This window comes from Hesperophylax consimilis, chromosome 29 (assembly GCF_061612785.1).
Source record: "Hesperophylax consimilis isolate HC1 chromosome 29, BYU_Hcon_1.0, whole genome shotgun sequence".
Lineage (NCBI taxonomy): Eukaryota > Metazoa > Arthropoda > Insecta > Trichoptera > Limnephilidae > Hesperophylax > Hesperophylax consimilis.
This window is the reverse complement of record NC_142864.1, coordinates 1765021-1779953: the sequence shown is the minus strand read 5'-3', so window position 1 is coordinate 1779953 and position 14933 is coordinate 1765021. Positions and strand designations below refer to the sequence as shown.

At 38.1% G+C, this 14933-nt stretch overlaps 1 protein-coding gene across 2 annotated transcripts in view; it reads left to right on the top strand.

Moving 5' to 3' along the window:
• Positions 1 to 14933, top strand: part of LOC149409761 (transmembrane protease serine 9-like) — a 33827-nt gene that overhangs the window by 8603 nt on the left and 10291 nt on the right. Inside the window, exons 5-11 of one of the 2 annotated variants that reach the window (XM_089649214.1) lie at positions 2303 to 2459; positions 6852 to 7073; positions 7908 to 8005; positions 9341 to 9452; positions 10189 to 10343; positions 11330 to 11427; positions 12633 to 12764. In XM_089649214.1, the coding sequence (XP_089505340.1) occupies positions 2303 to 2459; positions 6852 to 7073; positions 7908 to 8005; positions 9341 to 9452; positions 10189 to 10343; positions 11330 to 11427; positions 12633 to 12764 (974 nt within the window). Of the gene's footprint in view, positions 1 to 2302; positions 2460 to 6851; positions 7074 to 7901; positions 8006 to 9340; positions 9453 to 10188; positions 10344 to 11329; positions 11428 to 12632; positions 12765 to 14933 lie in introns of both variants that reach the window. The other variant, XM_089649212.1, reaches the window with a different exon arrangement.

Below are 14933 nucleotides of genomic sequence, written 5' to 3'. Positions count from 1 at the left end.
AGATAGACGCGGATAGCGACTTTGTTTAATACTATTTAGGAATACCAATGCGGTTCCGGGATGTTCCCGAACATTAAGACTATTCCCGAACATTCCAAAATGTTCCGGGATGTTCTGGAATGTTGTGGAATGCTCTCGAATAATCTCAAATGTTCTGGACTGTTCTAGAAATTTCTAGAGGGCGAAATTTCCAGCCCTTGTTTCTTCAAAAGCACGCCCTTCAGGTAAAAACGGGAACCTTCTTCATGGATGGGGGATAGAGGGCTACCACACCATATAACTCTCTTGATCGTACCGGGACTTGTTTCTTTTAGCGTCACGCACATTGTACACTTACTTTTAAAATATATGTTGATTGAGATGACAAAATCAACGCTTATAATTTGTGTATGTGCAATTGGTAATATTAAAACCCGAAATAGTCTTTCATTTGCATAAAGAAAATATAAAAAATTATAGAATATATAAAAAATGGAAATAAAAATCCCATCTTGGTCTTTTCCATAACATATACGAGTATATGTATATTTTTTTCCTAGATCTAAAGAAATGTCATCGAATCACTGCAACAGAGGTTAGCGACCTAGCAACAAATTACAATTTGGCGTTTCGTTAATACGTTTATGAATAAACTTTTACAATGCCGTGGGCTGGCTACCAAAAATTATTATACATCCGAATATTACTATTTTCAAACTGTTCGATTTTATACAAAAAAGTAATAAGTAAAGTAAAATTTCTCATAGGTGCACCGCACTCAGGCAGTATTCCCATGGCTTGCATATCTACCGTTCTGGCGCCACCAGTATGTTTTGTATGAACCTAATAAATATTAAAAAAGGTCCCATATGAGCTTACGTTCTTAACGCACCTATGGGATTCATTCCAGACTCCCTTTTGGGCAGTATGAGTATCATTCTGAGGGGTGAATTTTTTAGTTTCAGAGTAGTAGGCAGATAGGACAGACAACTCGGTCTTGACACACACTGCTTGTCTCATTCAAATTCATACATCGTCTCACACATACTCTTCCATTATTCTGACTCTTGGTATGGCCCGAATCAAGTATCTGATTCACTCGATCGTGCCATGACTTCCTCGAGCGTCCCCGCCTTCTGCTGTTTAAAGGGTGGTAAAATTGTAATACAAGTTTGTCTTATCTTTTTTACTGCACAAACCAACTTTACAGAAAACCTCCTCTTCTTATGGACAGAGTATATTTTTCTCCACGTTAGGTATTAAAATATTTTTTTCGTTTTCACCCGATACGGACAAACGCCAATTTCAAATAATCATTAATACAGACTTGTATCGAGCTTTGCACAAAAAACTCCCCTTGGCCGTGGTTATTTTTCTGATAAGCGATTGTGGTTCATTGAATTATGCTACCAAAAAGTTTAAAGTTCTCTCTTGTGAAGAGATAATGTTTGATAAGAGCATAAATAAATAAACGGGGATTTTTCCTGCACAACAAACTATAATGGAGAATAAATATTAAATAGATATTTTTAAAACGCAATGTGATATTTTATTTCATTATTCAATGACGGCCGGCATAGTCCAGTGGTAACGCATTGGACTGCCATTCCGAAGGTCGCGGGTTCGAACCCGGCGTGCGCAAATAAATTTTATTTGATTAATTTGTGTTATTTCACAATTAATTATTTAAAATAATATATAGTATATTTGCGGCACGTTCCAGAGTGGAAGATACTACCAGTATCGCCCTGGTGTAAGACCACCATTCAGAATTGAAACGTTGCTCCAAATGGCTTTAGCCGTGTTTAGTGACTAGATCTGAATAGCCAGGTACTTCCCCACCTTCCTCTTTCCCTTCCCCTCTTACCTTCAGCCTCACAACATCCTCCAATTGGGGATGCCATAGTCTCACTGGCTCCAGACGGGAGCAGTTGGGACTCTTGTGAGGTATTCACTATAAAAAAAAAATAAAAAAAATACATGTAGGTATACACTTTTTTTACAGTTTAAAATAAATAATTTTCTCCCTATTAATACTCTATTCTTTCAAGAGAGGCATACAAATACAATATTGCATAGTGATTCAATGCAATATTGTATTTGCATGCCTCTCTAAAATGGTTTGAGTTTTTATACGCACAAAACTATTTATTCATATTCATATAGCATACGTACGGGCGCAAACAAAAATTTCGTCTTAATATTGTAAAACATAACTTGCAAAAAGCGTATATTAATAAAATAATTAAATTAATACTATCTATGACCGAGCAGATTATAAATTATTTTATGTTTATCCTTAAATTGTTTAATGTTCCTGCAGGTGGCGGGCTGGGGGCTCACGGAATTGCTCGTACCGTCAGAGAATCTCAACTTCCTGATGGTCCCTGTAGTAGGACCGGTGGAGTGCATCCAGGGGTTCCCATCCTCCTTCACGTCATTCATCACGTCGGAGAAGATTTGCGCGGGGCTCACTAACGGTAAGTTCTCGAATACCACAGCCATCAATAATCCCTGCCAGACCAACACTATCCATTACCTTCCAGGATCAGCAATGTGCCCGGGAGACAGCAGGGCCTGGTTGGTGTTATATCGCCTCCGATAATCCCTTCCTGAATACTTCCCTCACATTCAAATGTGAATAAAACAAAAATATTTAACGTTTCGGATGACCATACACTCAAATTACATAAATGCCAAGAAATCTATCAACAATTCAAAGAAAATTTCTACTCTTAGTAAATTTTAAACTTAACATCCCTTTAGAGCACATAAGTGACCCGTTGTTAAAGAAAATTTTAAATATTCCAATTTTAGAAATTAGACAAAACAAACGACCTAACATTTTTGCTGTGAACTCTTGCATTTAATAAATCCACATGTACCTACACGAGCAATAGACAAACATTAGCATTTTATAATATATAAATACATCTCATTCGAACTATAGCTTTCATTCACCAATACAACGTTTATGTTTGCTTGGTAACAAATATTCAATCAACATGGACGTATTAATTTATAAATTATTGTTAACAACAATTATGTAATACATTTTTTCCGTTTTAATGATACTTGTTTATATTTTATGTTACTTATTTTTATTACGTTAACTCTCGTGCATTTTCATTATTATTTTTACTGTCATTTTTTTGAAAAACAGAGCTGCCTTTGGGCATTTAAATAAAATAAATACAATCAAGGTTTATCAAGCCTCTGTTCCACGATAATACACTCTAAAAACATTAAATATCTTGGAATTGAAATTGATGAAAATCTCCGATAGAACACACATATTGATGTTATTACAAAAAAACTCACTTCTTTAGAAATATCCTCAATATAAACGACATTAAAAGTATACTGCTATGCTCTGTGTCGATCACAAATAGAGTATACTTGATCACTTACACAGAAAGGCACAACACAGTCCATAAAGGAGTTCTTAAGAGGAAGCTACAAGCCAAAAATGTGTATATTCTTGGTTTACCTTATACTGTAGGTAATATGCATTAAAATCACTTGACAAACGGAGTCTAGAAACGTTCGATTTCAAGCACAAAACTGGTTTTTATTTATTTTCTAAATTATGTTATAAGAAAGCAAAACAGTTAATCAAGTGAAACTGTCACAGATAATCTTAGCTATAATAATGTATTTTTTTAAAGTTGTTTCCTTTACGCCTTCATACATTTCTATTGAAAACATATTTTTTTAAGTAGTTTGCATTTATATTTTTTATTGAGTAATTTATTTTTTTATTTGTATTCTACTCAAGCGAAGCGATAGGAAAACCTTCAATTTATCTAAAGCACATTTTTGGTATTCATAATGTATACCAATTCGTTATAAAGATTAATCAAAATAGTGATTTGGCATTAAGCTTCGCCTTAACCATGAAATGGTTAATTATAAATGAAATTTCAGATTAGAACTCTGACAGACAAATTATTTAAAAACTTTAAGCTTGCAATACGCTAAAACTTTATTCAAAATGTATTTTTTTTAAACATAAAAAAAAACACTCCAAGTGGTTCGCTACGTTTGGTGATTTGGCAGAGGTGCCCGGGTTCATTGGGTGAGATGTGTTCAAGATGCGTCTGTCCATCAGCTGTGTAGCGTGTTAGATCGGGAGAGGCTGGTTTGGGGAGACCCTTTGACCTCTCGAACTGGTGTCTCGACCCATTGCCTTTCTTCGCAGTGGGAGGGATATATTCAGACACCCTCACCTTCGTACCCTTTACCTTCCCAGAAGTTCCTTTCCTTAAAAAAGACCCTTCACACAGCTTCCTCATAGATGACATAGGCCCTGAAGGAAATTATTTTTCTCAGGGCCTCTGTTTGGTATTAATGTCAACAAAAAAAACTTTACAGTATCAAATCAAACAGAAAATTAACAGAAACTAATATATGATTTAAGATTTTCACGGCCAAAAGTTTTTTTGTTATTTGTTTTTGGGGTATTATGCCGTGTTGCGCTAACTCCTTCTTTAGCCAACGTTTCGGACAGCATTGCAGTGTCCATCATCAGGGCAGATGTGTTATTTGAGGTTGTGTTAAAATGTGAGCTTATGTATGAGGTTGTGATACCGTGTTGCCAGCTCCAACCCTCTGAGCTAACATTAACGTATCATTTTTATTTAAAGTGGTTTTCTTCGTTTAGCTCTGGTGTATCCGTCAATTACCGGATACCAAGAACTATTAAGCTTAGCTCCATCATCTCTATTAATGTTTACGGGATTTTTATGAATTTCAATGGCCTCCGTAATCAGCCGTGCTCTATAAGTTTTCGGTCTCCCCAGGATTTCAGGAACAAATCCAAAGTAATGCCCGGTGTCAATCAAATGCTCGGCAATTGCCGATTTGTCAGGGTGGCCGAGTTTACAAGCTCTGAAGTGTTCTGAAATCCTTTTGGAGATAGTCCGCTCTGTCTGGCCTACATAGACCTTGTCACATCCGGAACAGCTGAGTTTATACACTCCATCTGTTTCCAGAGGAAACTTAGTCTTTGCAGACCTCAGTAAGTCCTGTATCTTTGTTGTTGTTCCGAAGACAGTCTTGATATTTTCCTTTCTCAATAGCCTGGCAATTTTGTCTGTCACATTGTGCACATAAGGCAGGAAGGCACAGCCTTTCGACTCTTGTTCAATTCTGTCTTCGTTTGGTGCAGATTTGGCTCTTATGATTTGCCTTGTCTGACTTGCTGGGTAGCCATTACGCTCCAGTGCATCGGTCAGCTTCGTAAGTTCCGCTCCGATTTTATGTTCTTCACATATTCTGGTCGCTCGGGTCACCAATGTATGGATAAGTCCTCTCTTCTGCGCTGGGTGGTGGTGCGAATCAGCGTGTAAGTACCGATTCGTATGGGTTGGTTTCCTATATACAGTATGCCCTAGGCTACCATCGTGTTTCCGCATCACCTCCACATCTAGAAAGGGCAGGATTTTATCTTCGTTTTCCAGTTCCATTGTAAATTTAATTTTGCTGTGGAGAGAAATAAGATGGTCCAGGAATTCGTTTAGTTTCTCCGTTCCATGAGGCCAAATGGCGAAGACATCGTCGACGTAGCGCCACCATACTTTAGGGACAGCCGAAGCTGTGTCGAGTGCCACTTCTTCAAACTTCTCCATAAAAAAATTGGCTAGTACTGGCGACAACGGACTGCCCATCGCAACTCCCTCCAATTGCTCAAATAGTTCACCCTGAAACGCAAAGTATCCCGTTTTGAGGCAGTGTTCAAAAAGTTTACAAATGTCTTCCTCATATATCTATCTCCCTGAGCATTGTCATGGAGTCTTCTAGAGGCACATTTGTGAAAAGTGACACGACGTCAAAGCTGACCAGAATATCTCCTTCCTCAGTCTTAACTTTCTTCAGCTTACTAATCAGATCTGTTGAATCCTTAATCCACGATTCGGTTTTTCCAGTTTGCATCTGCAGTAATCTCGAAAGGTATTGGGAAAGTTTGTATGTAGGAGCACCAATAGCGCTGACAATCGGTCTCATTGGGATTTCCTTTTTATGTATTTTTGGGAGACCGTACAGGGCAGGAGTTCTAGAGGCTTTTACAAAAAGCTTAGACCAATCCTCTTTCCTGATGCTAGAAGCTTTCACTAGTTCCCTTGTCTTTATGTCAATCTTGTTGGTGGGGTTGTTTTTAATCTTTTTATAGGTGCCTGAATCGCACAAGAGGTCTTCCATCTTCTTTGTGTAGTCTGCCGTATTAATCACGACAGTGGCATTTCCTTTATCGGCTGGCAGAACCAAGATTTCCTCATTGGCGCGTAACTCTTTTAGGGCCGCAAACTCTCCTTTCGTGATATTGGGGCGGGGTATTTCAGCCCTTTTCAAAATATGGCAAGTCTCTTGCCGGATGTCCTCTGCTTGCACCTCTGACATTTTGTGTACTTTCATCATTGTATGTAGTGCAGTCTCTACACCACATACGATGGATTCCACAGGTATCTTTTTGGGGGCCACTGCAAAATTCATCCCCTTTGCCAGTACAGAAGTTGCGTCTGTCATGTTGTCAACTTTTCTCCACTCCTCTCAAATAACACATCTGCCCTGATGATGGACACTGCAATGCTGTCCGAAACGTTGGCTAAAGAAGGAGTTAGCGCAACACGGCATAATACCCCAAAAACAAATAACAAAAAAAAAAAAAAAAAAGAAACTAATATATTTAAACGAAAAGGAAAAACATGACTGAGAGAACTGAGCGATAATCAACTTGCAAACATTATGAAGAGTATGTAAAGACAACTAATTAATAATACAAAGTTATAAAAGTACAAGCCGCCTCAGAACAGGAAACCCTAGTGAGGAAGACTTACTTACTACATCATGTACAAACTTCCATTACCTTCCAGGAACAGCCGTGTGCCCGGGAGACAGCGGGGGCGGGCTGGTGTTACCGCTGCAGAACGCAAGCACAAACCTTCCTCGCTGGTATCTGCGCGCCATACTAAGCAATGCGCCGACTTCCAAAGACCTGAGCAATCCCTGCAAGAATAACGTTGCAGCTCTCTACACAAACATATTTAAGCATCGATATTGGCTTTCCAAAAATTTGGACGACCTTCAACCACGAGGTAAATCTAATTTTCTGGATGTTGAAATCACCATTAGATCGCAAATCTTTCTATATTTTTTTGTTTGAATATGGTCTTCAGTATTTTTGCCATAAACAATCAACAATTCCCTTTCTGTAGTTTTCTTCTGAACCTTAACGTGTGCTGGTCACACACGACTGAGCCAACGAGCCAAATGGCCCCGTGCCGAGCCAAAACTCATTTTGTGTGGAGAAACTCAGATATTTCGGCATGGCTCCACAGGCTCGTTTTCTAAGTCAAGGCTTGGCTCGGCCGTATGTGGCAAATCCCCAGGCCAATGACTCGAAAGCTTTGCTGTGTTTGGGCAATCCCGGACTTAAAATCCATCCACTATGAATTCAGATCTCGAGTCGGTGGTGACTTTAGTGGTATATCTATGAGTTGGACAGTATGGCCTCTTCAAGCGGACATGATTTAATTCTGGATGATATTAATTATTTTAAACTCTGTAGTTAATTTGAAATAAACATTTTTTCATGTATTTGTTCAAAAAACTATTTTTTAATGCCCACTCAATTTTAAATACAGCTCTGTTGAATATTTGTGAAGAAAATAACCTACTTTAACACACAAGTTCTAGTTGTTCATTCGATGGTGACAGATCAAACTGGGCTGGCTCGGCGAGGCTCGTACGGTAATGTGAGTCACAATAATTTGGACCGGGTCCAAAAGGCTCCAAGCTCCACCATGTGTGTTCGGCTTTATTAGCTTGGATGCCTGTTGTGTGCTTGTTCTTTTAAGGTTTTAGGTTTGGAGTGATATTTCGATTTGTACCTTTCCCTGAATGAGAGTTGTATGTTTTTCTAGTTGCAGAAGCTGGCTGTAGGGTGAAGGGATCCTCAGGCGTTTGTCGGAATTTCTCCGACTGTCCGGCAGCGATTGAAGAGGCTGCACATAGAATTCTGCCGCAGGTATAACATTAACGGACAAATTATGGAACTTTTTTGTATATTGAGTAACTACTAGTTCGGAAAGTTACCTCACGTTAGGTTATCTGAATAGATAGATCCTTTACCAGCAAGGAGTGCACCAATACAGATAAAATGCAACTTTACTCACGTTTTGTCAAATCACAGGATAGTCATAGAGGCGTTATTGGATACTAATATCTCATTGAAACGTGTTCCACTATTATCACAGCAGTGTGCGGTGTCTTATCTAATGGGGATGGTCTGAATTCTCAACAAATCAGTACCAATATTGAAAATGGAAATAATTTCAGCTAAAAATACCATACATTACAGGTAGGTGCTTGATCGCTTGTCTGATTTATTCAAACAAATATTTACAATTTTGAAAATGAAACTTAAATTCAATGCAAAAGCTTTAGAGTTCAGTGCCGGACTTATAGTTATATCATACTTCCGCCACAGTGATTAGTTCGCTGATTTGCCGCCAGAGGCGTTACTCTCATCTCTGTTGGACAAGCAGGGATCTACACTTCACGGGTGGTATAAAAAGCTGGTGTATATCATGGATGATTGATAAAGCCCCGTGCCAATACGATATTGACCAAATTCGTCATCTATGGTCAGTTAGCGATATTTGTGAGCACGGTCAACTATTGATAAGAAATGTTCCGATGGCCAATAGAGAAATTTTAACGTGTCTTTCATAGTATCAGACAAGCATCGGTTAATTGTCAATATACTTTCCTTATTCCTTAAGAATGTCATTCGTTATGCAAAACTACTGTCTTATTAACGAACAGAGTTGATCTAACGAAGCTCTTAGAATTGAAAGAAGCTGTATATGCTGCGAGTTGAATCTGTTTGGGCCAATGACCCCACATTTGTTTAGACTTGGAGAAACGAAATTTTTTCACATACATGAATAAAGACCTCATTAACTAATTAAGTATGGCGTATGATGTTTCAGAATGTAAATTCATAGACAATACCTTCAGTGTTGCTGGCGTATATTGATTTCTTATTTATTGCTTTATCATTATCGGTCTGGCCATCAACAGCACGACTGTGCTCATCATAAAGTCATCGGTAGTTATGCCTATCGATCCAATATTGTAAAGTTATCAATTTCACTGTGCTGAAATCACTTTCACCCCTGATCCCAGTTATAGCCCGAAGACGTTCCTATCGTAAAAGGGAAAGAATGTAGTTTACCAAAACTGGTTAAAACAAACAATTTTTTCAAACATAAGTGTATTATTTTATAATATTTATGTATGAACCTTTTATGCAGAAAATAAATACAAGTATATAATATTAGAGTTTTCGTTTTCTTAGAGTTGCTCCCCCTCCAGTCCAGAGATTTGCTGTGTGGCTGTTGCGCCGACCTGCCCACCTCTGCCAACTTCGACTGTCAACCAGCAGAAAACTGGCTCTAAGGCCAACGACTGTAAGTATTATTTCACGCATTATTTCTGCATGAATTCTGGGTCTTCAATGCCTCAATTTGAGATTTACTCATATGTTTCGTGTTAAACGAAAATGAATAAGGATCAAGTAGAATATGGACGACATTATCATTACAATCTGTCTCCTCTAGTGGAAACTATACTACAGACGTTGGTATCACAGTTTCATCGCATGGGGTTCTTGGTTGGGGAATAGAAGCAGAGGTCTGAGATGGGCTGGTGATTTGAAGTCCCCGTGTGGGTGAGAGTTGCCAAAAATTGACAAATCTGAAAACATTTAAGGGAGGACTATAAACGCCAGAAGGCTTGTAGGGGTATGGTCGTGGCTTCGTACTATCCTGAAGAATTATGCTGACGTCAGTACTCGGCTGGCTACCGCGTAAACTATTTTTTTAAAGCGCTGAGTTGTGTTATGGTGACTACGTTGGCTTCTTAGTTTAGGTGGCATGTGATAATCCATAAGTTGTTTATTTTTATGGAAAAACTTAAATTAATACATTTTTTATTATGTATCATCAATGATAAAGAGTTCACCCCAACTCTTACCAACTCCTCCATCAGTTGAACAGAGAATGATTATTGTGTGATTATGGAGGCATAGGTAAAGTGTCTTCGTCAATAATTAGCGAATCATTAACACAATTATTACAAAAGATTAGGTCTATATCCTAAGGAATTTCCATCACTCGAATAATCATGTTTCCTTGTTGCTTGCAGACTGCGTGGATTTGGCTGAGAAGCTGTTTCCTTGCCAGAAAAACGGTTCCAGTTGGAGCAGAGGAGACTATTGCGGAACCGCGCCGGACCAACTTCTCCAAGGGAACTTTATGGTTCCTTTAGCAAAAGCTAATCCCTCAGAGGCACAGAGATACGTAAGTAACAATTCTTGAAGAAATATAAAATTTAATATCTTAATATGTTGAGTTGAGTTGTGGCAATATATATGAAAGAAATCACAGTTTGTTTACCGTGGCGCAGGAGGTAGGAAACATAAGCCGGCAAAATGTTGTTTAATCTAGTTGTTGAGCAAGTCGTAAAAACGATTTGGCAGATCTTCCAGCTTTAAAGTAATGTCAAACGAATCAACGCTAGCTCTTCTGAAAACTTGAGACCCATAATTCTCGATTTTTGATAAATGATGATTTGATTGACAATTCGTGGTTGAATTTCATTATATTTATATTTTATAACGATTTTAAACTTTTTTTTTAGTTTTAGCCTATCACGGACATATTCAGACTGGTATAATTTTTATTTAAACTGTGGTTCACATGATGTACAAGCACATACCCAAAGGATTTTAACCAGTAACCTGAGCATATCTGGTGTTAAATACGTAGATGTCATTTTGCCGTCCGACAATATTTTTTTCAATTAAAAACAACATTTTTTTCCATCGCACGTCGCCGCTAGGTAGTTGGGTACAGCCTAGCGGGTCATGTGATCGCACTCCATCTGATTTCAGCAGTACGGTAATAGACGAGACAAAGCGTGTATCATGTGATGCGTCGCGACGTGTAGCAGTGTGATCAGTAGCGACTTGTCATAGAAAAATATTATTTTTGTTTTTAATTGAAAAAAAATATATTTCGTCAGACAGTGAGATGTTCACGAGTCAATAGTTGAAGTCCTTCGGGTAAGTGCTGTTACACTCTGTTTATACATAACATGTTCCCACAACAACCCCCAAAAGTTGAGTATTTACACCAGTCTGAAGATGGCCGTGACAGGCTTCAATGTATTTTCAACTGGTAATGGTTGCAATTCATCGCAATGTAGGGATGTAGTCAATAGCCCTTTCTGCTTAACGCGCTCACAGTGTCCACTTTTAATACATCTTATATTTTACAATTTCCAGGCATTGTTGGAGTTTGGTTCGTCCTTTACCATTCCAGTCTTCTTGGTAAGTGATCGCTGGATTCTTGCGAAAGCAACAGACTTGGATGCCGTGCTAGAGTAAGTTCAAATACTAACTTCCAGCGTATTTGTAGGCCAGACTGTTAGTAATAGTAACTGTTGTGTCTTCGAGGTTTTATTATTGAGAGAAACTCTCTGATTAAATAATAAAATTGTACGTATCGATATATTGACATTGACTCTAATATCTTAATTAGCAGGTAATTGGAATAATCTGTTCTTGAAGTTCTCACCTTATTTATTATCTTATTACTCTCGACGGCTAACGTCATCTATGGGTAACCCAACAGTCTAATTTAGTGCCATCTATGGGTGAGATTATACACTAATATCAAGTATATTAAAATAACAGCAGCAGAAGTTATATTCCTCTGGGTAGTATTACTAGTACTGCACAGAAAACGTTAGTTACACTTTGTAAATTTGAACAAATTCGTTGGGAAATGATTAATATCAAGAGCACATTGTCACCTTGATTGGACAACAGGCATTTTTTTCAAAAAGAATCATTGAATGCAAAACCATTTCATTTGCTCATTTCTATAACCAAAATAATTTTCAGAGCCATCTGATTTGTATTTCAGTAGATACTTGTATGACGAAAATGTAATCACACTGTAATTACACTGTGTAATTCGTAACTTCAATTGAATCAGGTTCGAACTTCGCCTTACAGGTTCTGAGGTCACAGAGTGTTCAAAGATAAATTCTCATAATCAATTGAAATATATTTGATTTTGAGGTTAAATTTTGTATAAATTATTTTATTTTAACATATTTTAAAGGAAGCCATTTAAATAGGACGTGGGCCCTGTTTTGGAATGGAATTAAGGAATGTAGTTAGAACCTTATGCAATGAATTATTATGTCCTAACTTGTTGCATATGGTTCTATCTGCAATATGGTAAGTATAAGTCCTATTAAAATGTTTCTTTTTATAATATTTTAAATGAAAAAACTTTACACAAAATTTAACCTCAAAATCAGAAATTTTTCAATAGATTGTGAGAATTCATCTTTGCAAACTTTGTCACTTCAGAACTCACATAAGGCGATTATTTATTGATAAAAAGAAATTGTCTGTGCAATATTTGACATATATCATGTATCAGAACAAACGAAAGTTAAGTTAGAATCCTGAACAACCAAGGATATACACTAAAACTCAAACGTGAAACTGGTGAATCTCGAAAAAATGAAAAGTCAGTTTTGACGGTTTTGTTTTTAATGTTTATTTGTTGCAGGTCCCCTGGTCAGAATATCACCTTAACCCCAGAGGCTATATTCACTGTATCACGCACTGTACATCTCCCACAATACTACAGCAGTAACACCACACTAGCTGATAATATAGGCCTACTGGAAATGAACAAGCCGTAAGCATTAATCATCATTAGAATTGTTAATTCTTACTATTATTTTTTAAGCACGGCGGCCGTCCCACGTGTCGGTATAGAATCGATAAAAATATTGTCCTATACAGGGTGTATCGGCACTAACCCGACAAACTTTAACCAGCTATTCCTTAGCACATTTGGAGTAAAAAATGTTATGTACACTTTGCTGTCACATAACATTTTTTTTCTTTTAAAAACAAAAAATAAATAAAATTTCCACACTCCGCTACTGCCCACAGTATAGGGGTAAAATAATTGGCAACGCCGCGCTACTGTCATCTCTTTCACACATATTCTGTCTCAAGTCCCGTGTGGTTCCCGCCACCCCGTCTCGTATCAGTGGTCAGTGCTGTTTTGGGAGTTCGCATGTCATCAAGTTTCTAGTTTCGTTTTTGTTTTGTTATCTAAGTTTTTACTGTTGAAATATGCCCCTCAATTATCCACCTGCCGAGCAAGCAGATATTGTTTTTGTTTATGGATTTTGCAATGGAAATTCACGAGCAGCCGTAAGGGAGTATCGCATGAGGTTTCCTGGAAGACGCGTCCCACACCATGCTACCTTTGTCCAGGTTTGTACCCTATCAATTGTTTATTGAAACTATTTACATTCATTGATAATGCCAAAAAGCGCTTTTGAAATTTAAACTGGGAACATTAAAAACATAACAAGGGGCCACCAACTTTAAAAATGTAAATTGTACTTTAGGTGATTTGTGTTCAGTGGTCACTAAACGGCGTTTTAAAAAGTTAATTAATTTTAATCTCTAATAAATGCATCATTCACTGCAATTGAATTCACTCCCTTTCTCACCATGGGATTATTTAAATTACTTGAATTCAATTTCACCCCTGTGAATCCAAGATATCAACCGTACCTAGTTAAGAAAATTATAATTTAAAACACTTTGTTATACATTTTACTATAAAAAAATGAAATAAATGAAGAGAAAACGTAAGTTTTCTGATATGTGCCTAAAATAAGTGTTCTTTAAAAATAAAATGAGTGAAAAAGCCCGCGATTGTTTATTTGACATTATTACTGAGCTGAATAATAAAAGCAGTTGTTATTTGTTGTTTTGTTTCAGATGTATCAACAATTGCGTGACTGTGGCATCGGACGGATTGAAGGCGCCGGCGGAGGACACAACATCGTTCCTGTGGCAGTTGAGGAGAGAATCCTGAACTTAATTACCGAAGACCCCACGCTGTCCGTGCGTCGGGTCGCTCTGATGATAGGACACAGGGAACACATGGCGGTATGGAGAGTTCTGAAGAAGCACGGGCTCAAACCTTTTCACTATAGGCGCTGCCAAGGCCTCATGGAGAATGACCACTTTTCCAGAGTCGTGTACTGCAGAAGAATGCTGCATAATGTCATAAGAGATGCAGACTTCATGAAAAACATATTGTTTACCGACGAAGCACAGTTCACTAAAACAGGAGTGCTAAATGTGCACAACTTGCACCATTGGGCTGAACAAAACCCCAAGCTTGTTCGGGAGTCGTCGAGCCAGGACAGATTTTCCATCAACATGTGGGCAGGAATCCTGGGAAATCAAATACTCGGTCCAATCGAGTTGCCTCCCAGACTAAATGGACCGATGTATTTGGAGTTCTTACAAGTGCAACTGGGCGAGATTCTGGAAGATGTGAACCTCGAATTACTACGGAGAATGTGGTTCCAGCACGATGGAGCCCCACCACACTATTCGATTGCCGTGCGGAACTACTTGGATGTCGAGTTTCCTGGTCGTTGGATAGGCCGTGGAAGTCCGGCCATTGCTTGGCCACCAAGATCACCCGACCTGACCCCCCTGGATTACTACCTGTGGGGGGCTCTCAAGGAAAAAGTGTATGCTAAGCCAATAGCCTCAAGAGAGCAACTGCTCGAACGAGTGATGGAAGCCGCTGCAGAAATTAAAGCAAATCCTGCAAACTTAAATAATCAAAATATAACAAGACTACACGCTTGCATCGAAAATAATGGTAGTCACTTCGAACAAATGCTCCAATAAAAAAATTAACATAAACTACATGTCCGCATTTTCATTTATTATTTATTGGTAAAATTCTCACAATGTCATTCATTTACACATCAATATTACCTACATATCAATATTTAATAAAATCTGTAGAAGAGTATGCCCG